Raw genomic sequence first — 26,094 nt, forward strand, 5'->3', positions numbered from 1 at the left:
ACTTCGACGAGGGGCTCTACAAAGACTTCTACGGCCTGTGGATCGCACTGGTGGTGGTCAACTCTCTCATCTTCCTGGTGGGCCACTGCTCCAGCACAGTCGGTGGCTGTGGAGATTCTCTCTCGTCCTTTGGGCCAACGTGATGGTGTGACCTGTGCTCTTCTCCTGGTTCCCAGGTGGGCATGGTGCTCAACATAGTGGCTCTCTATGTGTTCTGCTTCCGCACCAAGCAGAAGAGCACCTCCATCATCTACACCATCAACCTGGCGGTGAGCGACCTGCTGGTCAACCTCTCCTTGCCCACGCGCATCCTGCTGTACTGCAGCGGCGGGGCCTGTCTCACCTGCTCCTACCTGCACGTCTTCAGCTACTTTGTCAACATGTACTGCAGCATCTTGTTCCTGACCTGCATCTGCGTCGACCGCTACCTCGCCATCGTGCAGGTGGGTGCTGCTGCTGCTGCTGCTGGCAAGCAACACTGCACACTGGACTCGTGCTCCGAATCATCCGCCAACAGAACAAATATCTGTCATGTATTTATTCAAACAGGTGACAGAGAAAAACAACAGAAAATAAAATAAGGCAAGACGCTTGGGAAAAAAAACTAAAACAAATGTGAAAAGACAACTCGACAACAACATCAGTAACCACTCACACTGTTGGAAGGGTGCAGGATGGACTTCATAGAAACTATGTCCTGGATAGAAGGACAGATAGATGGATGGATGGATGGATAGATGGATGGATGGATGGATGGATGGATAGATGGATGGATGGATGGATGGATGGATGGATGGATAGAAGGATAGATAGATGGATGGATGGATGGATGGATAGATGGATGGATAGATGGATGGATAGAAGGATAGATAGATGGATGGATGGATGGATAGATGGATGGATAGATGGATGGATAGATAGAAGGATAGATAGATGGATGGATGGATGGATAGATGGATGGATAGATAGATAGATAGATAGATAGATAGATAGATAGATAGATGATAGATGGATGGATAGATAGATAGACGGATAGATAGATGATAGATGGATGGATAGATAGATGGATAGATAGATAGATGGATAGATAGATAGATGGATAGATGGATGGATGGATGATAGATGGATAGATAGATGGATAGATAGATAGATGGATAGATAGATGGATAGATGGATGGATGGATGATAGATGGATAGATAGATGGATAGAGATGTACTTTGTCATTCCCAAAATGGGAAACTACACTGTTGCAGCACAAAAAAAGTACAAAAAAATAACTATACAGTAGTTACAAAAAGACTCAATCTATGTACAACAAACAACTAAAGCAGATGTGCCACAGACAGTCAGATTGTGCAGAGGCAGCAGGGAGAAGCAGGGTTTTCCAAAGCATCAATGCTTTATTTGCCATTGAGTCCAGGAGAAATCCTCAATCAAAGCCAGAAGAAGGTCAGAGAGAAGGAAGCAGACTGGTGTCCTTGAGTTTCCTGTCAATGTCCATCAGTGTTTGAATCTACTGAGTGATGTACATGTTCTCAGGTCTTCCCCTCAGCTCTTCCATACATGAACTCCTTCCACTGAAGTCGGCTTCCAGTCTGGAGGAATCCTAATGTTCTCCCTCCTGCTCTGGCTTCTCCTCGCAGGTGGAGGCGTCCCGTCGGTGGAGGAACTCCGGCGTGGCCAAGTGCGTGTGTGTCTCCGTGTGGCTCTTTGCCATCGTGGTCACCTACTCCTTCCTGTCGACTGCTTTCCAGCACCCGGGCTGCTGTCTGTCAAAGATGCTCCTCCTCACCATCACCGAGTTCTTCCTGCCGCTCATCATCATCGTGGTTTTCACCTTGAGGATCATGTGGGCGCTCACCGACCGGCGGCTGATGCAACAGAGCAGGTATGAGCGCGCAGACCGTGTGGCTCCGGCCCAGAAGTTTCTCAAATGGCCTTCGCTACTGCAGCCTGGCACGTGCTTAGAAAAAATAACTTGACTTGAAGCTTTTGCAGGCAAGTTAATGTTTATAAATTGAGATGTGAAATATCTGTGCGCAGAACATAAAGCCTAGTCTGTTAATTTCCAGATGGCAGTGAGCTCCAGTGGGGCGCCCACCCTGTTATTGTTTGAATGATTAATGTTTGTGCACAGGCTCCTCAATGAATTTCATTTGGCCTTTTCCTGCTTTAAATATGCTTCTCCTATTACAGAACTCTCTCTCAGTGGGCTGGTAAATAGATGTTGGTGAAACAAGCAAATAAATCACCATCGCTGTGTTTGAAACATGCAGATTTAATGTTAAGCAAAAGCTGTGATAGAAAATGAAGAAATGTATTGCACACAATCAAGTGCACAAATGGATGTCCTCAATGTTAGAGGATGACCTGGAGGGGAACCGCCCATTAGTGCAACCTCCCATTAGGGTTAGGGTTGGGTTAGGGTTAGGGGAGGGTTAGGGTTAGGGGAGGTTGGACTAGGGTTAGGGGAGGTCGCACTAGGGTTAGGGTTAGGGGAGGTCGGACTAGGGTTAGGGTTAGGGTTGGGTTAGGGTTAGGGGAGGTTGGACTAGGGTTAGGGGAGGTCGCACTAGGGTTAGGGTTGGGTTAGGGTTAGGGGAGGTCGCACTAGGGTTAGGGTTAGGGGAGGGTTAGGGTTAGGGGAGGTCGCACTAGGGTTAGGGTTAGGGAGGGTTCGGGGAGGTCGGACTCATGCCACGCTCCCGACCTGGACCACAGAGATGTATACTTTTGACCATCACTTCAGTTGGCATTAATGTACTTTTCATCGTTCTCATCCACACGTAGAAGTCAACGTTTCTTTTTTTTAGCTGTGTGTGAGTTTTCTGCAGAAGTGCTCACCAGATGGCCTTGAGTCACAGGTGCTATTATCTGCACTTTGCTCAGGGAGAGGAGACGGAGGGCTGTTCAGCTTCTGTGCACAGTGTTGACCATCTTCACTGTCTGCTTCACACCCTTCCACATCACACAGGTGAGCAGCAGGAAGTCCACCGTGTGAGAAACATCACCGCCGTTCCCCCACGCCGCTCAGAATGCATCAATCAATCAAATCCAATGACTGCTTGTGTGATTTGTGCGGTCCAGGTCGTGGTGTACTTCTACCCAGACATGCCGCATCATGTGATCGTGTATCACCTGACCGTGACTCTCAGCAGTCTGAACAGCTGCATGGATCCGGTGGTCTACTGCTTTGTCACAAACAACTTCCAGGTACTTGAATCCTTGTCACGTCCAATCGTCTTTCACCCTCCGCTCGCCATTTCATCCGCCCCACTGGCCCTCATTTGCTCGCCCGTCGTCCTCGTGTATCCGCCGACCGACTCGTCCACTCTCTGAATAACGTTCCTCGTCCCCAGGCCACCGTGAGGAACATTTTCCGGCGCACGGAGAAAGAGCAGACGAGCGGTGACATCATCAGCATGCAGCACAGCTCCAAGGCCTCAGGAGGGCCGGCCACCGCTGGCACTAACAATGTGATCATGATGACCACGATTCCAAACCCACCGCAGGCAGAACATCCACACGATGTGAACCCTCTGGCGACGGACGAGGAGGCCCGGAGGCTGCGAGCCGTCAGCGGACACCGGGACCAGCTTCACCGTGGTCACTGTGTCGTGTGAACACACCCGCAGCCCAGGAGCCAATCGGCAAGCTTTCGTTGAGCTCTCTGCCTCGTGGGGGAAATATTCACTGAGATTAAAGTCCAAATGCCGTGTGGTTTATTCATCTTTTTTTTGGAACCGTGACTTTTTCCTTCCAGCTGTGAGAGAAGTAACTGTGAGGACAAGAACACAACGCAACAAAGTGCAGCGAGAAGCAAAGTCCCAGTGTGGTGGTGGGTCAGTGAGGCCCGACAGACAGGACAAGGTGCTGGTGACTCAGTGGAAACGGTGCTTTTTAACAAGTCAGCCATTTACAATGGAAAACCAGACATCCTTTGTGCACTAGAGGGCGACATTGTCCTACCTTCCAACAGTTCAACGGAGCAAGCGACGCTTTGGTCGAGCTTCACTTCGCACTTCAAGCCGTCGGAATTTTGCGCCGCGCGACAAAACATTGAACAAAGGAAGTTTTAAACGAAGCTTCCGGTCGTCGTTTGTCTTCCACCTTGAATCTTGTCACGTCCTCTTGATCAGATGTATTTGGCATCCGAAGAGCACTTTTAATAAAATAAAAAAAATATATATATAAATGAATAAGCAAGACAGGAAAACACGCATTGTTTATCATTATGTGATGAAATGTTGCATGTGATGTGTATCAACTTTTTAATCAGCAGTCCGTGTCTCCTCGCGAACCATTCCGACACAACACCGTTGAGCTGCCTTTGTGTGAGCCCGCCCCGCCGTGTTGCCGTGGAAACCACGGTTTACAATCACAGCCGTCAAGAACCCCAAGCGGAGTTTCACTCGATGATTTGTACAAAAAAAAAAGAAAGAAAGAAAAAAAACATGAAAAAAGAATAAGAAGTAGGAAAAAAAAGGAAAAGCGTGTATTGTGGACTTCTGTGTAGAAACACACAACAGTAAGAACAGCACAACCTTGGGTGCGTTGCAGAAGTCCGTCCTCGATTCACTTCCAAAGTGTTTCCATACACGCGTGAAGGTTCGCGTGTCACTGAATGCACCGGTGGAAATACCAGGTGTACTCACACACTCCGGTTAACGGCGCCGCGACATGTCCGAACCGGCTCGCGCAGCAGCTCGTGAGTTGCTCTCGACTTTGAAGGATTCCTGGATGAGACACCGCGGCAGAGAGCGCGTGGCATGCCTGCTCGCGCCGGCACATGTCACCACAGGTGTGCCGCCAAGTGGCGGGCGGAAGCAGCGCTAACAGCGCGTTACTGCTCGTGTTTTTTAACATTCTAATGATTGAGTTCACGTCCGGGTTCTTTTCCCCGTTCCCAGCGTGCGCGCGGGACGGCAGTGTTGTGAGTTTACTTTGATCTCGGATATAAGGCGCTCGTGGCCCAAAGAAAGAACGACCTCAAGCGTCACTCGAGGCACTTTGTTCCAACAAAGATGTTTGTTTTCCTTTCATTTTTATCTTTCATTTACGACATAAACTGCATTCCTTTCCAATGCAGCAGCAGCAGCAGCAGCAGCAGCAGCAGGGTAGGTTGCAGAACTGAGCTGTCATCTTTCAAAGCTCTTCCATCTACTCCTCACTATTATTATTATTATGATTATTATTATGATTATTATGATTGCACCTGAGGGATCGGTCTCAGCGCAGCGCTCTGGGATTTTCCAGCTCAGTCTCACACTGATTTCTGTGCACTTGTAGGTTCCTGTGTGACTCTGCGTCCCTGCCACGGATCTTCTCCATGCGTTTCCTGGTCTTGATATGTGCAGATGTTTGCCCGCTCTGACAGTCACGTGCATCTGACACCTATGATGGCCAATGATTCAGTTTCACACGCAGCACATTGTGGCCAGAACACGGAAGAACACACACGGTGTGGCGCGCTGGCAGACTTGCTGCTATTTCTTTTTCCCATACCGCACATACCACCTTAAACCCCCCCCCCCCGACACACACACACACACACCTCTCCCTCTTCTTCCAACTCCTCCCCCTTTGTACATCTCTGGGTGTGTTCAGCTTCTCTGGCCTCTCTCTATTACCAACCTGTGGATTCCACAGTGAGTCGTTCCACCTCGTGTCAACTCTTCTGCTGGGTGACACTGATCTCAGTACGACCGTGGACTCTGGCCTCCTCACTGGTTTAGAAGTCTCACACTCCACACTCTGGAGTAGTTGGCGAGCAGCAGAGATGTTCCCTGAGTAGTCCTACAGGACAGCTCTTGATTTTCACACAAGGTAAGTCACCCACATGACAATGTCCATCCTTTCCTCTTTCTAGGCGACGACAAGTGAAAACTTCTGAAGAGAAAATCTGTGAGCGACTGGTATTTTGATTGTATGTGGTCATCCAGGGGGAAAATGGATCCTGGTTCGACCAATGAAGGGGAGGTATGTGGCCAAGCGGAGAAGAGGAAACCCAGAGATAAAGGAGAAGAGAATGAGAAGCAGGTGGCGGACGTGGACAAAGCCGTGCAGATCCCCCTGCATCGCTGGGTGATGCATGGCGCCGTGATGTTTGGCCGTGAGTTCTGCTACGCCATGGAGACGGCCCTGGTGACCCCGGTGCTACTGCAGATAGGTAAGCAGAGGAGCGATGGTCAGGACTGTAGCGCTACAGCCAGAAGACAGAAATGCAGGTTGTGAACCTCAGCTCGCTGGCTTCACTCTAATCATCTCATCTGCTCCCCGCTCCGCGCATTCATTGTCGAGGTCAACTGCGCTGTCCTCAAGTAGCGACCGGTCCGTCGCGTGTAACTGCCGGCTTGTTATGGCAAGTGGCCCTGTGTGTGTGGAGTTCTCAGTTCTCAGACTCCGCCACCACGTTGCCGCAGGTCTACGCAACCTTTGGGGGCGACGCAGATACATGTCAGGTTTGCCACCATGGCAAAAATGAGACAAAGGGCATTTTTCCCTGGCTAGGTATGACAAGAATGTCCAACACAGCACAATGCAGGTGCTCTGTTGCCCCCCCGCCACCCCTTTACAGCATTGTAAGAAAGAGTAGATTCAAAAAAAAAACAAACTTCCAACCAAACTGTCCTGCGGGCCATGAGGGGTCCACATATTGTGGGGTTTAAAATATGTTTGAGGAGAGACTGGTTGTCCTAAAATCTCTGCTTTTGATTCTGGTATTTAGACGCAATTTGAAAGCCATGGTTTAAAAAAGGGAATCGTTTTGATGGACGGCAGTTAGAAATGACAGAATGAACTCTGTTGAACTCGCTGTGTGCTAACACCTTCACAAATATTAACATGCAACACCTGAATGACAAACAATGCGGTGTAGGACAGTTTAAATATTAGCTGCGCGCTTGCTTGAGAATTACGCTGTTAGGTTTCAGGTTCGGTTTCGCAGTGCAGTAGATTAAAATGTGTGCTCGTTCCTCTTCCACACCCGCACCCAGCAAGTCTCTGTTTTCTTTCATTTGAGCAAATGCAGTCGTTTCTTGTTTATTCACTCCATGCTGTGCTCTGCAGACTCTCCATGGATGACTTATTAGACCCTGAAGGAGAGCAGCACCGCTGACCAGCAGTCAGTTGAAAGGGAACCTGCTGGTTTGTGTTCATCTTTAATGGGAAGCTGTGTATTCATTGGTAGAGGGAGCAGCTCCTCCTGCAGCGCGGTCGCTCTGCACTGCATGGTTGTTTTTTCACCGCCGCCACCAATGGACAAACAGCAACAGTCTCTGGAGAGAGTCGGAGGCGCCGCAGTGGCCCAGTGGTGAGGGTTCTGGCGGGAGGTTCTATGTGGCCCAGCAGTAAACTCACCACTGTCCATGGTGGAACGCCAGCTTGGACAGAGGCTCCGCCCCTGGAGAGGATGCCACTGGAAGACACCACAGCACCGCATTGAAATGACGGGGAGTTTAACAGAACCGTGTGAAGAAGGTGAAGTGAAGCAGGTAGACGAGCCAGCAACACAATGCTTTGACTTCAACTGGACTTTGTGAAATCACAGTTATACGGGCTTATGGGTTTATTGAAGGTTATCAAAGACATTGTGTAAGCTGGAGCTGGAGCACATTAACAGGTCGGTCGTGCTCCTCTGTCAGTGGAACCTTTGGAACAAGAGTGTCATGTTGCGTCAGACTTCTTCACCTTTTATTGTGCGTGTGGCGCCTGTAAAACTGCCGTGGCATCTTTATGGCGCTACGAGACGCTCGGTCCACCACCGCTGGGCACCCAAAGCCTTCCAAGCCAAGCGTCCGACGGCCAAGGAGACTGTGCAGCAGTGGAGGACACAGAGAAGATGTGAAGAATGTGGTGTTGACCCAAGACTACGAGAGCGGGGAACTGGGAGCAGAGCAAGTAGCACCAGCAGCATGTTGTTCCCGTGAGAACCCCACAGCTCGCACAGCCACCGGAATGTATTTGTGTGTACTGTGTCACAGCATTTTTGCATTAAAGCTTGAATTCCTCTTCTTTAAAAGGAGCGGAAAGTCAGAGAAGTGAGCGCCAGAGGTCAAGGGTCAGAGCCGCCCTACTAATTTTAGATCTTTACGTGAAACCAATGGCGTCTCCGCCATTTTCCTGCTGGTTGAAGGCACTTTGGGTTGCATTGCAGGAAGGCCACTGTGAGATTGCACTGCTGCTGCACTGCGTTGTTGCAACGGGCCACCCTAACCCTAACCCTAACCCTAACCCTAACCCACCCTGGGAGCTTTGTGCTGGAGGAACCAGGAGAGAGACAGTGGTCCGCTGGGCATGATGCCTGGGAAAGTGTTGAAGCTTTGTGCCTCTGCTCCAGTGCTTTAGGATCTGTGGTGCAGCGCACTTCCTGCTGCCTCAACACCAATACAAACAGTGAGCACGTCACTGGTCTGCAGGCAACATCTGCTCCTTCTTTGTGTGACGTTAGCACTAAATGCCCTCCGTGCTCTGCCAGTGTGATGTTCTGTCAGTTCTCCTGTCTTGGTCTCCTCCTGCAGGTCTCCCTGAGCAGTATTACAGTCTGACCTGGTTCCTCAGCCCTGTCCTGGGGCTGGTCTTCACTCCGCTGATGGGCTCCGCCAGTGACCAGTGCACCCTGTCGTGGGGTCGCAGGAGACCCTTCATCCTGGCCCTCTGCGTGGGCGTGCTGCTGGGGGTGGCGCTCTTCTTGAATGGATCATTGATAGGTGGGTGACGGTGCAGAGTCAGCGACCAGCTGCAGACGAGCCGCTGACTCGCCTCTGCGCTGCTGCTCCTGCAGGCCTCTCCATTGGCGACAGGCCGGGCAGCCAACCCCTCGGCATCGTGCTCACCATCGTCGGCGTGGTCGTGCTGGATTTCTGCGCCGACGCCAGTGAGGGACCGATCAGAGCGTACCTTCTTGACGTTGCTGACGCGGAAGAGCAGGATATGGCGCTGAATATCCACGCCTGCTCTGCTGGTGAGACACCAAACACACACAAACCCCTGCAGTCCGAGAAGCTGCTGCTGCCTTTTCTGTAGGCGGCATGGCAGAAGCTTCCGACTGCAGTGCAACACATTCACTGGCAGTTACACAATGCAGCTGTGTTGGCTGCAGGCAGCTTCAGAGCTGCTCCTCAGTGCCCCTGTCTTTGAGACATGGAGTGAACTGAAGTCGGGGCTCCGCTGCTTAATATTGCTTTGTGTGTGATATTTTTCTCCGAGCAACTTCTTTCCAGAACTCCAGGAGTCTCCGAATCTTCTTTTTTTTCCCCTTAATGTGCCGCACCAGCTGCCAACGCTGTACTCATAATTCCACAGGATGCTTGAGTTTTATAGGCTGAACGGAGTGATAGAAATAAGAATCACCTCAGGGTGAACCAATCACACCGCCTGTGACTGCTGTTCAAAGCAAAGTCTGTAGCCTCTTCCTGTTGTTTCTTACGATACATGCTGACTGTGTTGACTCCCTCTTCAGGACTGGGTGGAGCCCTGGGTTACATACTGGGTGGCCTGGATTGGACGGGCACAGCTCTGGGCCAAGCGTTTAAAGCACAGGAACAGGTCCTCTTCCTGTTTTCAGCCATCATTTTCATTGTCTCCGTTGTGCTGCACATGATCAGCATTCCCGAGCAGCCGTTGGTCCCGTCCAGCGGACCGGCAGCAGGAGCTGAAGATTCAACGCGCAACTCTTTCTTTAAAGACGTCGGCCATGTGCCGCCGCTGCTTGACGTGATAAAAGAGGAGGACGGCGTCGCGCCCTTGGCCCAAGAGGAAAACGACTCCATCTACGAGGACACGGAGACCAACTTCCTCAGTGTGGATCGGGTGCGGAGCAAAAGTGACTCGGTCTTGGCGATGCCGGACTCTGCCATCGAGCTGGACTCCGACCTTGACCCGGACTCGCAGCTTTTTCTGCCAGACTGTCAGGAAGAGCTGGAGGACGTTTTCAAGCCGCAGGAGCACAGTGTTGGCTCTTTGTCGCCATCTGGTGGACTGCCTCCTCTCGCAGAGGGGACGCTCTTTTCTGAAGCCGCTAATTCTGCAGCACCCGAACCCAATTCCCACCTCCAGAGAAACGCTGCCTCCAATGACTCCTGTCAGAAAACACAGGTACAATCGCGTGGTGACTCTTCGGTAACACTTTTGACATTTCGTTTCCATGCCGATCTAAATTCATATCTGTGGGTTTGGATTTTTTCCTTTCTTCAGAAAGTCAAGGCAGCGAACGATGTTTTCTGGTCTGGCTCCGACCACTCCAGAGCCGTGAAAGGTCACGTCGGCAGCAGAGTCCCGAGTCGGCCGTCCAACGGCTCCGTCACTTCACGGCCGCACTCGCACACCTATTACAGACGGGTAGGGAAACATTTGCCGCGTCTTCCCGTGTTTGCCGGCCGTTCTCGCTCAAGGCCGCCGCACTGAAAACAACCATGGTCTCTCTTTCTGGAAGCCCTCCTTTACCTTTTCCTACTACGGAAGAGTGGGATGGCAGCGCGGCCGGAGACGATGCAGCCCGCCGCTGAGCCCTCAGCCCATCACCGCCTCCCGCAGCCTCAACGACCTGAGCCACCTGCAGCAGCGCCTGGACAGGCGGGACCTGCAGCTGTCCGTGAGCAGCCTGTCGTCCCAGGGCTCCGGCGGCTCCGGCGGGACGGACGGCGCCACCACTCTCAAACAGCTGTGGTTGTCGATGATGAGGGTGGGGGCCCGACCGGCAACTTCTTCAACTTTCCTGCCGCAACGTGAAGATAGACGCAGGGCGGAGAGCAACGCCTCTTCTTCCGCTGGCCCATCTCTGTCCTTTCTGTGCTGCTCAGATGCCGAGGCAGCTGTGGCGACTGTGTCTGTGTCACCTGCTGACGTGGTTCTCAATCACTGCCGAGTCTGTGTTCTACACCGACTTCATGGGGCAAGTCATCTACCACGGAGACCCCACGGTACACACACACACACACACCATGCAGTCGGGGGGGGACTGGCAGCAAATCACGGCCCTGGCATTTCTCCAAATGGAGCAGGTCCGGTAGCAGTATAGAAGCCGGCCAGCAGATGGCAGTATACCTAGGTTCATTTGGCACCAGTGGCCCAATTCGCAGCTCGCCGGCCCAAATGTGCACCAGATGTCCAGTCCACCCCTGCTGTACAGAACCCGCTCATACTGGTCCTGGTGGTACCTGTTGTTTCAATGAAGCTCCCACCTACTTTAACCTGGTGTTTATAATATAATGAAATATATACCATGAAAGGGACGACGGTGGAGACAGTGAAGTATAATAATATGATGCACCTGCTGTCGTTGTAAGAGGTTTGGGATCACTGCAGTCTGGGCTGAGGAATGTTGTTAGAGAGAAGCTCTGCTGCTTTCTCCAGGCTCCTGCTAACTCCACCGAGCTGCACAACTACAGCCGAGGAGTCCAGATGGGCTGCTGGGGTCTGGTGGGCTACGCTGCCATCTCTGCTGTCTGCTCTGGTAATACGATCACTCCCTCTTGAGTTTCAGGACTCTGTGGCCGGCCAGGCCTCACTCTGACTCAGGTGGTCCAAGGATGACTGGACGAGACTTCACCTGCCCGACCTCCTGGCCACCGTGAACATCTCAGGAAAAGCTTAGAAAGACAAACTAGCTCATAGGTTGCTGCGACGTCTTTAAAATGATAGTAGTAGTAATGTGCAATAACAATACATATTCATATATTCATTGGTTTAAGAGTTTCAACGTAAGAAAATAACAAATGTCTAGCAAGATACTGAAACTTTAGTTGACTCTAATGAGTGAAGTATTCAGTGATGAGTATGGTGTTGTGAGTGGTATTGCCACGTTGAAAACACATTGTCTCCTCTCGACGCATACAGCAATCCTTCAGAAGTACCTGGACAACTTTGACCTGAGCATCAAGGTCATCTACATTGTTGGAACTCTGGCCTTCACAGTGGGTGAGTCACACAGAAGCAAACACGCAGACTGTCGTCAAGTGGAAGAGGCTTGAGATTGGATTGTCTCCCCTCAGGAACGGCCGTCATGGCCATCTTCCCAGATGTTTATGTATCCATGATAATGATCAGCAGCATGGGCATCATCTCCATGAGCATCTCCTACTGTCCCTACGCATTGCTTGGGCAGTACTTTGAAATCAAAGAGGTTTGTCTTGATGCACGTGTGTGTGTAGAGGCTCTCCTGAGCCGCCCATCAACCTTCCACAGAGACGTACAAAGTATGACGGACGACAGTGCCGTGATTGACCGCTGGTCTGCTGTGTTCCCTCCTCAGTATATCAACCACAGTCCCGCCAACACTAAAAGAGGTTTTGGTATTGACTGCGCAATTTTGTCTTGCCAGGTGAGCCTTTTTTCATTTCCTCAAATTTTCAAGCATCCATTGGAATTTGCTCCGGCCGTAATGAGCAATATTCCTCCATAATCCTCCATAATGTGGATTCCTGTGGTCGCTGTTGTCTCCAGGTGTATATCAGCCAGATCTTGGTGGCCTCTGCCCTGGGAGCTGTGGTGCAGGCCGTGGGCAGCGTGCGGGTCATCCCTGCGGTGGCCGCCGTGGGCTCCTTCCTGGGCTTCCTCACGGCCCTGTTCCTCGTCATTTATCCCGACCTCGAAGCCAGCGGCTCCGAGCAGGACCAGGATTCAGCAGGTTCTCCAGGAGACTCGGATCCGAGCAGAGAGACGCTGGCTCTGCTGGACCTCAGAGATGAAGTCACTCTCGTTCACAGTGTTGCTTGAGCAGCAAAATGTGAGGCGGTCTTCTGCAGGGACTCTGCTGGATGTGCAGGCAAGTGCAAGCACATGGCCTCCAGCAGTGGCGCAGACGGGTTCTGGTGACGGGTTCCTGGACGACGGAACACTCGTCGGGCACCTTTTCATTTGAATGGCGTGGCCTTTGTCTCTGGAATGCCGGAGTGTAACAGCGATTCTGCTGAGACGTCCTTGTGATTAGAAGTTGTTCCTGATGGCGAGAGGGGGAGGGACTGACGCCTGCTTTGGAAACAGATGGATTGTCTTGGAAAAAAAAAAGAAAAATCATATTTTTTGTTCACATCTCTGCTACCTCAAGCCTGAAACGACCTCCAGTAACCTCCATGTTCATGGCGTCTTGATTGAAAAGTCTCGACTTGATGAGCTGTTGATTCTGCTTTGGCGACGAAGCTTCATCTCCGTCTTTTTCATTTCTGACAACAACCAATCATAAACGAATGCACGCGGGGCACTTTTTTTTTTTTGGTCTGCTCTCTGAACCTTAATGTTGCCGCCTTCATTGATTTGATGAATAATGTAAAATGTCAGACTGTTGTGATTGCGTGAATGTGTTCCTCTGTGTGGGGATACTGTTGTAAATAACAGTGATGGCAGGAAAAAAGTTCTTGTTTTGTAAATGCCAGGATGTTTCTCCTGAGTCTGTTTGGACACAGTGTTTCCCACTCTGACTCGTCTCCATTGTGACCTCCACCTCTGCTATATTGAACTTGCGGTTCCTCCAGAGTGGCTTGGCTTTAGCCTGAACCAGCGGAGGGAGGGAAGTCACATCCCTGGAAGGATGGATGAAGACATTTTGTAATGCTTATTTTGCTTTTATAAGTGACTGTTGTGCAGTGGAGGACCAAGGTTACCCATGAACTGGATCATATTACAACATGTTTTTTGTGACATGCGTTGTTTAAAATCTAGTCGTTCCTAAAAACACTGGTAAAGTGGGAATTCTGCTTCATGGGCTCGGCAGGACGTCGGGAACGCAGTAATGTGCGTCAAGGACAAACAACCTGTCTCTCGTAGTTAACGTACTGAGATGTACTTGAGACAAGTGCGTGACATTCATGAACTGGATTAAAGGCCCCGTATTGAAGCCATTGTTTGAGCCTCGTGTTTTGTATTGGATTCCAGTGGAACGGCTCGTGACGTATTCATGATGTAAAGCTGAACTTCCTCCGGGATTAACAAAGTATTAATCCGTCCGTCTGATTCCTACAACCATCAATGGCTGTTTGACGACAGTGACCAACCATCGCCATCACTTGGTTTCAGCGGAACACCTGGCTGCTGATGTCACCGACCTGGGGAAAAGGTGTCCGTGCCCCTTGTGACATCACCGAAGGAGCATGCAGCTCTTGGCCCGGAGGTTAAGAAGGTTCAATCGCGTCCAACTTGCCCTGTTGCATTATGAATGGCAGTCAAAGGAGCAATGCAAAGTCCCCACTTTAATAGGAAGCGCATGAGCCTTAATGAGACGGAACAGGAATCTTTCTGTTGTGTTGCAACACCAAGCGATGAAGGAACGTGGCCTCAGATATTCCAGCACTATTGTCTGCGCCTTGTTGTGTTTTAGACCCTACTTTTTCTACCTCTGACAACTGACAATGTTTTGGCTTTTTGTTGTATCAAACATTGAATGTCGAGGGAACTCACTGGGAGCCTCGCTGCTCCTTCTCTCCCTTGCTTTGTTTTCTGTGGTCATTCTTTTCAAACTACAGGAACAACTCCCTCACCCCCCCCCCCTACACAGTACATACGTTTGGCAGTTGTATAGATTACTGAAAAAGAAGACAATATATTCAGTCGGTGGGCACCACCCTCAGGTCGGTGTGTGTTACTACATCATAAGCGTTGCACCGCGTGTACTGATTCCTTGAAGCGAACCTCATCCTACTGCCGTCTCCGTGTGGAAATCGTGGAACGGAACCAACACATAAACCGATGTTTTGTCCCATAACAGATTCTTGATCTTTTTTTCTTTTTTTTTCTCTCCATCCTTGTTGCGGTAAAAAAAAAAAAAAAAAAAAAAAAAAAAAGTTGAAGATTTTGCTGCAGATTTACCCGCCAAACAATATTGTGTGCGTCTGTCGGTGCGATGAGAGGGCGGCTTGCTGCCTCCAGGCGCCAGTGCGCATGTCAGAGCGGAGACCTGAGGTGGCAGAGCAGTGAGGAGCGCGAGTGCAGATCCAGGCTGTCACTCTGCTCAGCTGGAGCACCGGGAGTGTGTGTGTGAGTGTGAGTGAGTGTGGGGGGGGACCGCGATGGCCGAGGAATGAGGAGCAGCTGGTTGGTCGCTGAAGAGGTCGGTGGCCTTCATCATTCAATCAAAGCAGTCGCGCGACTCATTAATGGGTGACTTTCAGAGGTTCTCATTTCTTCATCGATCCGTCAGTCGCAGCGTGACGTCATTACAACTCGCGATTCCACTGCAGCATTTTCATCTTTGAAGTTTGATGGATGTGACTTTACTTGGAAGCTCCACGTGCGACCCGCAGTGTCGACACCGTGGCTCGGACCCTGAACGCGCGCTTGGGTGTTTTGGCGCAGGTGTGTAAAACACTTCAGGTTCTGGGACCCTCAGAGTCTGAGCAGATGTTGCCACTGGTAGATCGACACACGTCAAACTTGTTTTGCATGACTCACTCCACCGGTCATATGTTTTTTTTTCTCGTGTGCTTGGTTTTCTGTGGTTTCTGGCTCAATAACGATCTGAAAACGCAGAGTGTTGAGGTCAGTGTGACTGGCAGGCCTGTGGTGCCAGAGGGAAAACTGAAAGCACTGCGTTGTCTCAAGAGGGACGCGTGGGATTCGACCTGCTTTTCAAGGAGCGGACGATTTTACAGCTCTTTGCCGGCATCCATAATGCCCAGATCGCGGCTGGTCATGTGCTGTGTGCTGTTAATGGAATGCTGGGATTGGAACGGTGGTCGCGGTGGCTAAAGAGCAGTGGGATTTCCCCCAGCTGACTTCCTGCCTGAGGTGGAGACGGACGACCTGTGTTATTTAGACATGGATGCTATTGTAATGGTTTTGGTTCTGTTGCAAATAAATGCTGCAAATGTGTTTCTGCTGTTTGCCTCTGTGCGTGTCTGTCTTTGCACACGCACAAGGAAATGTTAACGTTTGGTAAGTTGATGAATGAGAGACGGCAGAACCTGGGGGGGGGGGGGGGGGGGGGGAGCAGGGGAGGTGAAGATAGACACGTGGAAGGAAATAATAAAAACTGAAATGATCCAATAACACGCACGTTGGTCCGTACTCATCCCCTTCTTTTTCTGATTTGCCGGCTCTACCTTTAGCTCTAGTTGAAGAGCACTTCCAGGATGATTGTAATGGTTGGGAGGAGGGTTTGGAAGTGGTGGGACCCCTGAGGGCTGCTGCAGGCTGGAATGTCTGATAATCACAGCAGATCAAACTGACGCTGGCTGTGGTGGCGCTGAAGTTTGTTGAGGAGTCTGCTGGATGCGACGGGAAGGTCTAATTGGATCCTCACAGCCAGTCATTCATTTAGCCTTTCCCCCCCACCCCCCATCCATCCATCTCCACTTGGTGGTCCTGATTCAGCAGGAAGGGGTGGAGCTCCAGAGCAGCTTTGCAAGCAGAGGTGGGAGTGGCGTCACTGATGGCCGACAGCCTGCCTCCCGTTCTGCTGGAGGCCTGCGTGGTGGTGGGAGCTCCTGAGGACAAGCTGGGAGAGATCTGCCAGGTGAGCCCCCGCTGACTCAGACTGGAACGGCTCACTGGGAATGAATCCCAAGGAGCCTGGCAATGAGCCGTTCATTCCAGCGTCATTCAAATCATTCCTTTATTAATTTCTTTCATTGACTCATGAATAAAAAGTTCTCCTTGCATGTGGCATTCAGACATTCAACAGCACTGGGACTCCTGAGCACCTCCCGCTGGAACCGGAGGTGCTGTGCGTCCTGGCGCCGCCCTTCTTCAGCAGGCTGCCGGCCGACAGGAAGTCGGTGCGCTCAGCCGGCAAGAAGCGCTGCTCCTTCCTCCGCAAGAAGAGTAAACACGCTGGTCCGGCCGCAGGCTCGCCCAGCAGAGGTGCGAGTGCCTCCGCTGCCCACACACACACACACACACACACACACACACACACACAGAGTCAGTGTCGGCACCTCATCTCTCTGGCCAGTGGTGACCTGGCCTGTTGTTGTTGGTGCAGGTGCAGCAGCGGTTGGAAGAGGAGTGAGCGAGGAGCTGATTGTCCCCAGGGAGCTGGACCTCATGGCTCTGCCTCAGCTCTGCTTCCCTGGTGGCCCATTCTCTCTCACGCCAAGCATTTCATTGCCAGCGTCGCCCTGCGCACCGGTCCAAATGTGTTTCTCTTTTGTCTTTTTTTTTTGGACTAGGTGGGCTACAAGTCAGCAAGGAGCAAAAGGAGGAGCAGTTCCACTTCCTGGTTTTCACCGACGTCTTTGGCAACAAGACCCATGGAGTGGTGATGCAGTGCCACCGCCCAGTGCAGGTCCACACCGCTGCACATCGCGTTGTGTTGCACCTTTGTTGAAGATCAAGTAATGTGCCGGTCAATGACGGACGATCCGATCCGCAGTGGTTCTGCAGGACCTGTTGTTGTGCTCAGTGTTGCTGGTGTCACTTTTCAGCAGCGTTCTTGGTGCTGGTTGGTTTAACGTGTCTCGGCTGCACAAATACAACCTCGAGTTCTTCTTGTGTTCTGGTAGGATGGGATGAACCTGGCGCCCAGTGAACCCGGACCCGGCAAGAGCTGCAAACTCTTCACGGCCTACAGCTTCTGCGTCATATCCAAGTATCCCTACTTCAGCGCACTCAGAGACTGTCTGTCGTGGTGAGTGGGTGCACAGGCACAGGCAGCCTCCACATTTCATAGAGAACGTTTAGAGCGGTCACATGACGCTGACCTCAGAGAGTCTCCTCTCTCTGGAGCGGAGCGGTCCGGTTTGTTGGTCTCCTCACTCCAAACATGAAAGGAGAATCTTGTGGCACCAGACGATGTTCTGATGAGAGCTCTGCTGGGATCTCCGTCTCTCCGGCTCTCTGCCTCTGCAGCCTGTTGCTCCAGCTGAAGTCCTGCCGTTTAGCAGATGTGGAGGAGAGAGTGAAGGAGTTTGCAGCTAAACTGGCCCTGGTGCCGATCCCTCCACCCGGCCAGCTCCATGTGGTGGGTGTGGCCTTCAGACCTTCGGCTCTTCCATTGGGTGGCGTGTGGGTTTGCCCACGTGTCACTGAGAACACGCGTGTCTTGCAGTCGTTCACCTTGCGCCCTCTGGACATCGTGTTGCCGTCCCAGGAAGACAAGGACCACCCTGCTGTGGATCTGGACCTCCACCTGCCTTTCTTCTGCTTCAAGCCGCAGCAGCTGCTGCAGGTACCGCACGCAGCCTCGTCACGTGACTCGGCCATGGCAGAGCGTGGCAGCGACGCCCTGTCCTTCCCTCCCCGCCTCTCTGCAGGTGCTGTCGTGTCTGCTTCAGGAGCAGCGCGTGGTGCTGTTCTCTGCCGACTGGGCCCGACTGACGCTGGTGGCCGAGTGCTTCCTGCTTTACCTGCAGGTCGGTCACAGCCACTTCCTCACGTGTTTGCGCTCCAATCGCGGCTCCGCTCTACATTCCTGATGGTGAACGGGGCTTATGGTTGTTGTATAGCTGCATGAAGTCCGAATGTTCCCCCTCGTGCCTCCCGGTCCGCTCACCCTGATGTCTACAGAGGCTCTGGAACGACGGCCTTTCTTTAGTTTTACAGAGGGAAAGAATTCTACGCACTGGATGCATAGAAGTGCAACAAGGAATTGTTCTTCTTCTGTGGTACCAGTGGGTTTCATTGGATATGAAACTCATTAATATATGTACGAGGTGGGTGTGGCATTTCAGTTTTGTGTAAACTTTAACTTCACTCAGCTAATTGAAGAAAGCTGGTGAAACAACAATTTATAATGAATTTTTCTCAAATAAAATGGAATATTTTCTCATTGAATCCATTTTCTTTTCTCTTTTTTCCCTCTGGTCTCGGTGCCGCTGCATTGTTTATGGACGACAGGGAAACCTGTCTCTGCTGCTGTTTCTCCCTGCAGCCTCTGTCCTGGCAGCAGCCGTACGTTCCCGTCCTGGCCAGAGGCATGTTGGACTTCCTCATGGTGCCCACTGCCTTCCTCATGGGCTGCCATCTGAGCCACTACGAAGAGGTTGCGACTGTGAGTCCCGGGCCTGTTGTTGTTTTAGCCTGCACGATGTACGTTTGTGTGCGGCACGCAGACGTGCACGAGAGGAGAGAGTGGACTGTGGAGTGCTGCGCGTGGCGTTGGGCTCGTGTTACTTTTACATCTTGAGAGGTCTCGGTCACTTTGAAAGTGGAATGAAATGATGCTTCTGTTGGCCAGGAAACGGACGACTTGGTCCTGGTCAACATCGACAACGGCAGCGTCTCCACTTCCTGCTCGGACACCCTGCACCTGCCCGAGATTCCTCCCGCAGCTGCAGACTGCTTCACTCAGAGGTTCTGGCGTTTCTTCTCAACTGCTCGGATTTCCACGCAAACAAAGACTTTGTTCCCCCTGACCGGCCCGTGCGCGCGCTCTTTTGCAGGTGTCTCTCCCTGAGGATCCACTTCGACCTGCATCAGTGCCACCGGGCCAGCTGCACTGACGTCGGCGAGCAGCGGGCGCAGAGACGAGCCTGGCAGCAGAGCCTCAACCATCAAATCCAGAGGATCGCACTGGAACTGCTGGTCAACATCTTCAGGTTACACGCGTCTTCCTCTCCGACCTCTTCCTCGGCCAGGATGATGGTTTCGGCCTTCGGCGTATGAACCAAATGGTGTTTGATGAACAGGGACGTTGGCAGCCATCTGAACTACGAGCATCGGGTGTTCAACAGCGAAGAGTTCCTGACAACTCGAGAGCCGGCCGAACAGCTTTTCTACAGGAAGGTGAGGACTCGCTGGCTCCAAGGAGGAAGTCTCTGTTGAAGCTGCTAGGAGGCCGTCAGCCAACATCTGCTGCTGGTGCGTTTGCAGGTGCTGGAGACGTACATTTTCCACTCGTTCCTCAAGGATCGCCTCAGCAGGAAGATGGACCGCTACGCTCGGATGGAACTCATGACTCGGTCTGAGATGCACAAGTGGGTGTTAACGAGGCCCGACACGAGACATCAGCCCAGACTAGACCTTGAAAAGTGTACTGTGGTTTCAATGCGTTATGGCTTCATGGTGCAGTAGCAGCTTCCTGGACATTATAGTTGGGGGAGGTTTGGTCAGAACTTATCAGTTGGATTGAATAACTTGTCAGCGCTTCACTCTATAAATCTTTCTGCACCGGCCAGGTTGAAAGCTGTGGTGGAAGTCCCTCGCAGGCCCACCATGCAGGAGATCCAAGCCCGCAGGAGGAGCTCGGCGGCGGAGAACCCGCTGTGCAAGAGGATGGGGACGAGCCTCCCGAACCTGGAGCTGGTCCAGAACATCAGCTTCCAGAGGAACCCGCTGCTGACCAGGATCTTCATGCCAGAATCCAGTGAGGCAGGAGTCCGGAGTCCAGCCTCAGAAGTCAACCTGCTGAAGGTCTAACATCTCTCCTCCTCCTCCTTTCTTCCCCACAAGCGCTGAGGACGACTCCTAAACCAGTGAAGGTGTTCAAGCTCCCAGACTTCCCCGTCTCTCTGTCCATGCACACCGTCCAGAGCTACTACAGCGAGCTCATCCTGCAGCTGGGGAAAAGCATCTTCTCCACCCAGAACGAAAACCCCGCCCTGCTGGCCAGGTGCTGCTATCGATCTTCTTCTTCTTCTTCTTCTTCTTCTTCTTCTTCTTCTTCTTCTTCCGATCTTGATCTCAACTCCTGCTTGTGACGTTTTGGCCCCTAGATTGTACTTCCTGCGTGGCTTTGTCAATGTCCTGTGTTGGCGGCGGCTGGACGCGCTGGCTGATTTCCAGAACCTCTACAAAACCGACACGGCCATCTTCCCCACCCGGCTGGTCACGTGGCTGGTGGAGTCGCTGCACCGCGACGAGAGGCAGCAGGCCGACCGGCGGCCTGAACTCAAGAGACTCATCCATAAGGTTGTCGTGCAAACCTCTCTGCCGTTGACTGGAGAGTATTTTTAACCTGACATGTTGAGGATTTAATCTCACTGATAGTTTATTTGAAGGTTCGTTCAAAGTATATCCTAAGTTTGAACAAAAGTTACTTCGACCTTAAATGAAGTTATTTTGCCCAGCGGGTAGAAAGGCATTATTTAAAATTCCGTCCCAATGTCTTCTTCCGGCCGACCGCCAGGTGACGACGGAGAGCGAGAAGCCGGTGGCGAAGTCCGACGACCACGTCAAGAAGTTTGAGCTCCCGCGACGGCACCTGGACCAGGACGAGTTTGTGCGCTGCGTGCAGGAGTGTCGCATTGTCAAAGACGTGGCCACCATCCACCGTCTGTTCGACGCTCTGACCGACGGTGAGAGGGGGGGGGGGGGAGGGAGAGAGAGAGAGAGAGAGAGAGAGAATCGCAGAGGGCGGGGCCATGGCTGAACGGCCAATAGAACGGCATGTTAATCCTTGTGTTCCGAGGCGTGACAGGCGGCACGAGGTGATCTGAGACGACGCCTTGTTGGCTTTTTATTTTTAGCTCCTGTTGATGGCATTTTCTCTCCCCCCCACTCCCCCCCTTCCCCACTCCCCCCCACCCCAGGCCAGAAGCAGCAGGTCGACCCCGAGCTCTTCAGAGTCTTCTACACCTTCTGGAAGGAGGCCGAGGCCGAGGCCCAGGACGTGGACCTGCCCTCCGAGGTCATCGACCACCTGGACAACAACGAGTGCGTGTACAAGTTGTCGTCGTGCGTCAAGACGTCGTGCGGCGTGGGAATCATCGCCATGACGCAGAAGCGCCTCCTCCTGCTGCCCCAGGGACGGCCGGGCTTCCTGGAGATCACAAAGTTCAGAGACATACAGGTGGGACGGCCAAAAAACCCGAGTACCGGTCCTGCGTGCGTGGTGTCAGAACGGACCCGCAGTACCTCTGTGTCCCTGCAGGAGGTGAAACTGGCCTCGGCTCCCTTCCTGCTGGTCCGCACTGCGTCCCTTCACATCCAAACCTCCAGCATGACCAAAGTGTTTGAAGCCAACCTGAAGACGGAGACGGAGCTCTGGCACCTCGCAGTCAAGGAGATGTGGGCCGGACGCAAGATGGCCGATCAACACAAGGTGCTGGCTTCCACTGAGCCTTGAACCCCGACCCAGACTCCAGCGCCCTGGAATCAGGGCCATGGAACCCTGTTCCAGGGCGCTGGGACAATTCATTATCCATAGCTGAGAAAATGCTGCAGTTCCTTTTCAGCCTTTGGCACTTGGACACTTCCTGCTGCTTTGTTTGGAGGGGGAGAAGAACCAAGCCACGGCTTTAATAATGATGATGATAGTAGTAATAATAATAATGATACATTTCATTTGGTGCGGTGCCTTCAGATCCACACTGCTGTCCTCTGTTGCTGCTGTTTGCTCTGAAGGTATTTGACCCCGTTGTCTTCTGCAGGACCCTCAGTACATGACGCAGGCTTTGACCAACGTCCTGTTGATGGATGCGGTGGTGGGCTGCCTGCAGACCCCGAAGCCCGTCACCGCTGCTTCCAAGCTGGCCTATTTTGACAAGATCACGCTGGAAGGTCTGGAGTCACCTGTGCTGCTTCCGTAATCTTCCGATCAACGTGTTTCCCGAGGAGGCGCGTGGAACAGTTCCTCGGACGAGCTGGACTTCCATTCACGATGAAGTCCTCTTCTGGTTTTTGCGTGCAGATCCTCTGACGGTGCCTCTCACCACCTCGGAGACTCTGAAGCACAAGATCAACCCTTCAGTGGACCTGGCTGAGCCCCAGACGGTGCACGTGCTGCTCTACACTCCAGGTACTGCTGGAGTGACCGTGTGTCATTGTCACTGTGTTGTGCTCTTCTGCTGGACGTGCTCTCCTTCACGTGAACCCTGCTTCACAGTCACAGCCATTAAAAAGAGGCTCTTTGTGCTTCGAACGGGACGATGTGTTTTATGGGGACGGGCGGTGGCACACTGAGGCCTCGCTTGATTCGCCAATCTTCTGCGATCTTTATTTATAGACTACGCTCTTCTCTATGGCAGTATTTCACCAAGCTGCGTGCGTGTGGTCAAAGTCACAAGGCTGCCGAGGGGGGGGGGGTTGTGAAGAGCACAAAGGGTCAGACGGGACAAAGGAGGGACGTTCCCAGCATTCCGTCCCAGTAACTGCCGGCCGTACATCGATTTCTCTCGGCTGTTTGAGGACCAGCGGGCCACGTCACGCATCCCGTGAGGAATGTCTTCACGCCGGCGCCACACCCCCTACGCGTCAGCTGACTGCACCGGGGATAATAGCGGTGCCAAAGGTCGCTGGGCCGGAAAGACAAACGCAGCTCATGAACGAGGAGACTGAGAGCGAGGTGCAGGCCACCGAGAGCCATGATCTGCTGGAGCTTCATCTCAAGCGCTGCAGCTGTCTGAATGCTGTGTGTGGACAACACCGTCAACAATCCTGTTTGATTTGATAGTCTGCTGCTCATGTGTGGTGTGATCACTGCTGTTCCCTCTGCCTCCGTCCAAGCCCAACTGCTGCTCCTCTTCACAACACGTTAAATGTCCTCTCTCTTCTTCTTCCTCCTCCTCCTCCTCCTTCCAGGTCAGTTGACTTGCAACGACGGCAACAACGACATGAACCCCAAACTGTGGGTGGCTCTCGGCGGGGGGCGAGTGGTGGTGTTCGACGCTTCCAGCTGGTCACTGCTGCGCGACTGCATCCAGGTCGGCGAGTCGCAGCTGGTGAGAGCACTTTCAACACTGCTTGGAGAAACTGCGAAAGTTTGAGCACAGTATTAAAAGAAAACAAACAAAAAAAAAGACAGATGGAGTGGTCTGAGTTTGTCTGTTTTTGTGTTTCTACAACTGGCCATAACAATGACCCTCATTATTCACAGAAATGTAATGGCTCGTGTGTCCTATATCTTGCATGGACCTATCATGAGGTTCGTTAAAGTACCAAAGCAGTGTGTGTATAAAACGGAGACGACTGACAGACCTTCTGCGCAGAACTGCATGCTGGGATTAAGCCACGACCAGGTTTGGATGGGCTCCAAGGACTCCATCATCTACATCATTGACACCGTGAGCATGTCGTGCAACCAGCAGCTGACGGAGCACAGACAGGAAGTGACCAGCCTGGCCGCGGACCCGCAGCCTCAGAACGGCAGGTGGGGTTTGTTTTCGTGCCTCTCATTTCACCTTTTGGGTTTGTTTGTGCAAAATGTGACTCCACCCCTCCACCCTCCACCCCCCACCCCCACCAGTCAGCAGGCGTACTCCTGCAGCAGCGACGGCACCATCCTGCAGTGGGACTCGGCCAGTCTCAAAGTGAGGAGGCAGTTCTCACTCAGGTGCGAGCGTCTGTCGTCCATCCAGGTCCACGACGGAGCGCTGTGGTGCTGTAAGTATCTGCTGTCGGTGTGGACGCCGCAGAGACACTGACACTGTCGCAGTGGACCCAGCGCTGCTTTAGCATACACGCTCATTTTAAACACAGGCGGCTTTCCTTAAAATCACACGTATTAGCAATAACAATAAATAACAACACAAACAAAAAAGAATCAAACGAAGAGTCCATATTTTTTGTCGCCTTGCTTTGAGGCCTTTGGCCAAAGCATTTGTTCCAGTCATTACTTTCATGTGTGGCTCGATTGTTCCACCACCGCTTTTATTGAGAAGACAGATTGTCCACGCGATGTCGTCAGGCCGATGAGGCCTCCTGAGACTGAGAGAGTGAACCCATTCAGAGCGATGGCCACTATTGTGTGTGTTCGTGCAGGTTGCGGTGACGCCATCATAGAGCTGAAGAAGAGCGGCGCGCCACAGAGGTGCTTGAAGCTTCCCGATGACCTGCGAGGAAGTCGCTTCAGCTGCTTCGTTCTCCTTCCAGAGGTGACTTTGCCACGCTTTCCTAGCAGGTGTGGGAGGAGCTTCCTACTGACGCCACCAGGAGGTGCTCAGGAGCAAGCTTGGCCACAGCATGGAGGTCCACAATGACAGCTGACTGCAGCTGAGATGCTTGCTCATTGGCTGGTTGCACGGCTAAGAGTCGGGTTTGTGTGTCTCCAGCGAGGGCAGCTGTGGACCGGCTGTGCAGATTCTGGGGAGTTGTGTCTCTGGCACACCAACCACAGGCGTCCGTACAGGAGGATCTCTCTGGCCAGCAGCTCTGGAATCACCTGCATGATACGAGTCAAGAACCAGGTGGGTGGAGACCTGCACTGTGTCCCAACTCTTGCTCTGTGCGTGTAGACTTTAGTAGAACTGAATTTGAATGCGTACTGTGAATCACACTGATTGAGCCAAATAAACAGTCGTTGCCCGTAGAGAAGAGAATGAGGGTGAAACCAAGAAGTGTCTTTCCAAAATGTATTGGAGTCAGCGGCAGGTGGACAGATTCAAGGTGCATTTCGTCATCATCATCATCATCATCATCATCATTGGTCCATCTGTTTTTAAAGAGTAGAGACTTGGATTTTTAAAGATTGTTGCCATTAATCCAAATTCCATTTACGTTGGGAAAAACAAAATCATGTTGAAGATTTTGTGAATTGCCCTCATGAGTAAGAAGCGAGTTAAAAGCATTTGTCCGACTCTGAGGGGAGGTCTTCCTCCTCTGATGTCGGTATCCTCAGGTCAAAGTTCGCTCGGAGACTAAACTGGCTTTATCTGGTGTCGAGTCAGATCTGGGTGGGCTGCCGCAGTGCCGGAGGCGCCACGCCTGGGTGTGACGGTCAGCAGAGAGCTCAGCTGCTGGTGATGGACCCGGAGAGCCACGCTGTGGCCAAGGAGCTGCAGGCTCACACAGACAGCATCCAGGCGCTGTGCTCGGCCGAGGACCGCTACGTCCTGAGCGGCTCCGCCAGGCGAGACGGCAAAATCGCCATCTGGAAGGTTGAGTAGAGACACAGTGAAGAAGAAAGGAAAAGCAATCAGTGAGAGCTTTGACTGTGAGGTGGAGAGAGAGAGAGAGGGAGAGAGAGAGGGAACCTGAAAGGTCATTAAAAGAGGTCTGTGAGCTCAAGTTTGTCTTGAAATGGTTTCCTCTCATGTTTGTCATGCTTGTTTTCTTGTCTGACGTCACAATAAATTGCAGCTCTTGGCTGTTTTCCAAGTGTGCACGTGTCCACACTGTACAGTGCTTCTCCACTTTGCTCTTCTTTGTACTGTTTTTCTGTTTGGGTCCTGATCTCTTTTTCTTCCCACTTTTTCAGAGAGAAAGAACACAATGCATCCATCTTATATAATTACATTTATGGAATTAGCACTAAAGGGAGTTTCTTCCCAGACACATGTTCTGTTCTG

General features: G+C 52.1%; 3 protein-coding genes across 4 annotated transcripts in view; all 3 read left to right on the forward strand.

The window, feature by feature from the left end:
- LOC142903581 (G-protein coupled receptor 20-like) overlaps positions 1–3,624 on the forward strand; it is a 3,766-nt gene extending 142 nt beyond the window's left edge. Inside the window, exons 1-6 of the mRNA XM_076049297.1 lie at positions 1–77; positions 177–443; positions 1,645–1,889; positions 2,891–2,975; positions 3,089–3,214; positions 3,361–3,624. The exon at positions 1–77 is cut by the window's left edge and continues 142 nt beyond it. Coding sequence (XP_075905412.1) covers positions 1–77; positions 177–443; positions 1,645–1,889; positions 2,891–2,975; positions 3,089–3,214; positions 3,361–3,624 — 1,064 coding nt within the window. The remainder of the gene's footprint in view (positions 78–176; positions 444–1,644; positions 1,890–2,890; positions 2,976–3,088; positions 3,215–3,360) is intronic.
- A 1,225-nt stretch (positions 3,625–4,849) lies between these two features.
- Positions 4,850–13,832, forward strand: LOC142903584 (solute carrier family 45 member 4-like). Its single transcript, XM_076049300.1, has 14 exons — positions 4,850–5,118; positions 5,291–5,827; positions 5,944–6,170; positions 8,521–8,709; positions 8,784–8,963; positions 9,462–10,096; positions 10,205–10,339; positions 10,434–10,682; positions 10,801–10,920; positions 11,354–11,453; positions 11,837–11,917; positions 11,992–12,122; positions 12,252–12,320; positions 12,443–13,832. Exons 3-14 carry the CDS (start codon positions 5,951–5,953, stop codon positions 12,713–12,715), a joined length of 2,382 nt encoding a protein of 793 aa, XP_075905415.1. The 5' UTR covers positions 4,850–5,118; positions 5,291–5,827; positions 5,944–5,950; the 3' UTR covers positions 12,716–13,832.
- A 2,510-nt stretch (positions 13,833–16,342) lies between these two features.
- LOC142903585 (DENN domain-containing protein 3-like) lies at positions 16,343–25,892 on the forward strand. 2 transcript variants are annotated; one of them, XM_076049301.1, is made up of 27 exons: positions 16,343–16,445; positions 16,603–16,792; positions 16,914–17,003; positions 17,101–17,216; positions 17,434–17,558; positions 17,780–17,891; positions 17,979–18,098; positions 18,184–18,282; positions 18,801–18,920; positions 19,107–19,222; positions 19,312–19,467; positions 19,558–19,654; positions 19,742–19,845; positions 20,047–20,234; positions 20,321–20,480; positions 20,584–20,779; positions 20,997–21,165; positions 21,400–21,659; positions 21,741–21,911; positions 22,240–22,369; positions 22,500–22,607; positions 23,390–23,529; positions 23,797–23,957; positions 24,054–24,190; positions 24,569–24,681; positions 24,859–24,993; positions 25,474–25,892. In XM_076049301.1, exons 1-27 carry the CDS (start codon positions 16,362–16,364, stop codon positions 25,690–25,692), a joined length of 3,816 nt encoding a protein of 1,271 aa, XP_075905416.1. In that variant the 5' UTR covers positions 16,343–16,361; the 3' UTR covers positions 25,693–25,892. The 2 variants fall into 2 exon arrangements, 1 of the variants encoding a protein (XP_075905416.1); XR_012929266.1 differs by lacking the exons at positions 24,859–24,993; positions 25,474–25,892 and having other exon boundaries at positions 24,058–24,190.
- Positions 25,893–26,094: the final 202 nt, after the last annotated feature.

Source organism: Nelusetta ayraudi, unplaced genomic scaffold (assembly GCF_046127955.1).
Source record: "Nelusetta ayraudi isolate G7.1 ecotype Tasmania unplaced genomic scaffold, CSIRO-AGI_Nayr_v1 ptg000113l, whole genome shotgun sequence".
NCBI lineage: Eukaryota > Metazoa > Chordata > Actinopteri > Tetraodontiformes > Monacanthidae > Nelusetta > Nelusetta ayraudi.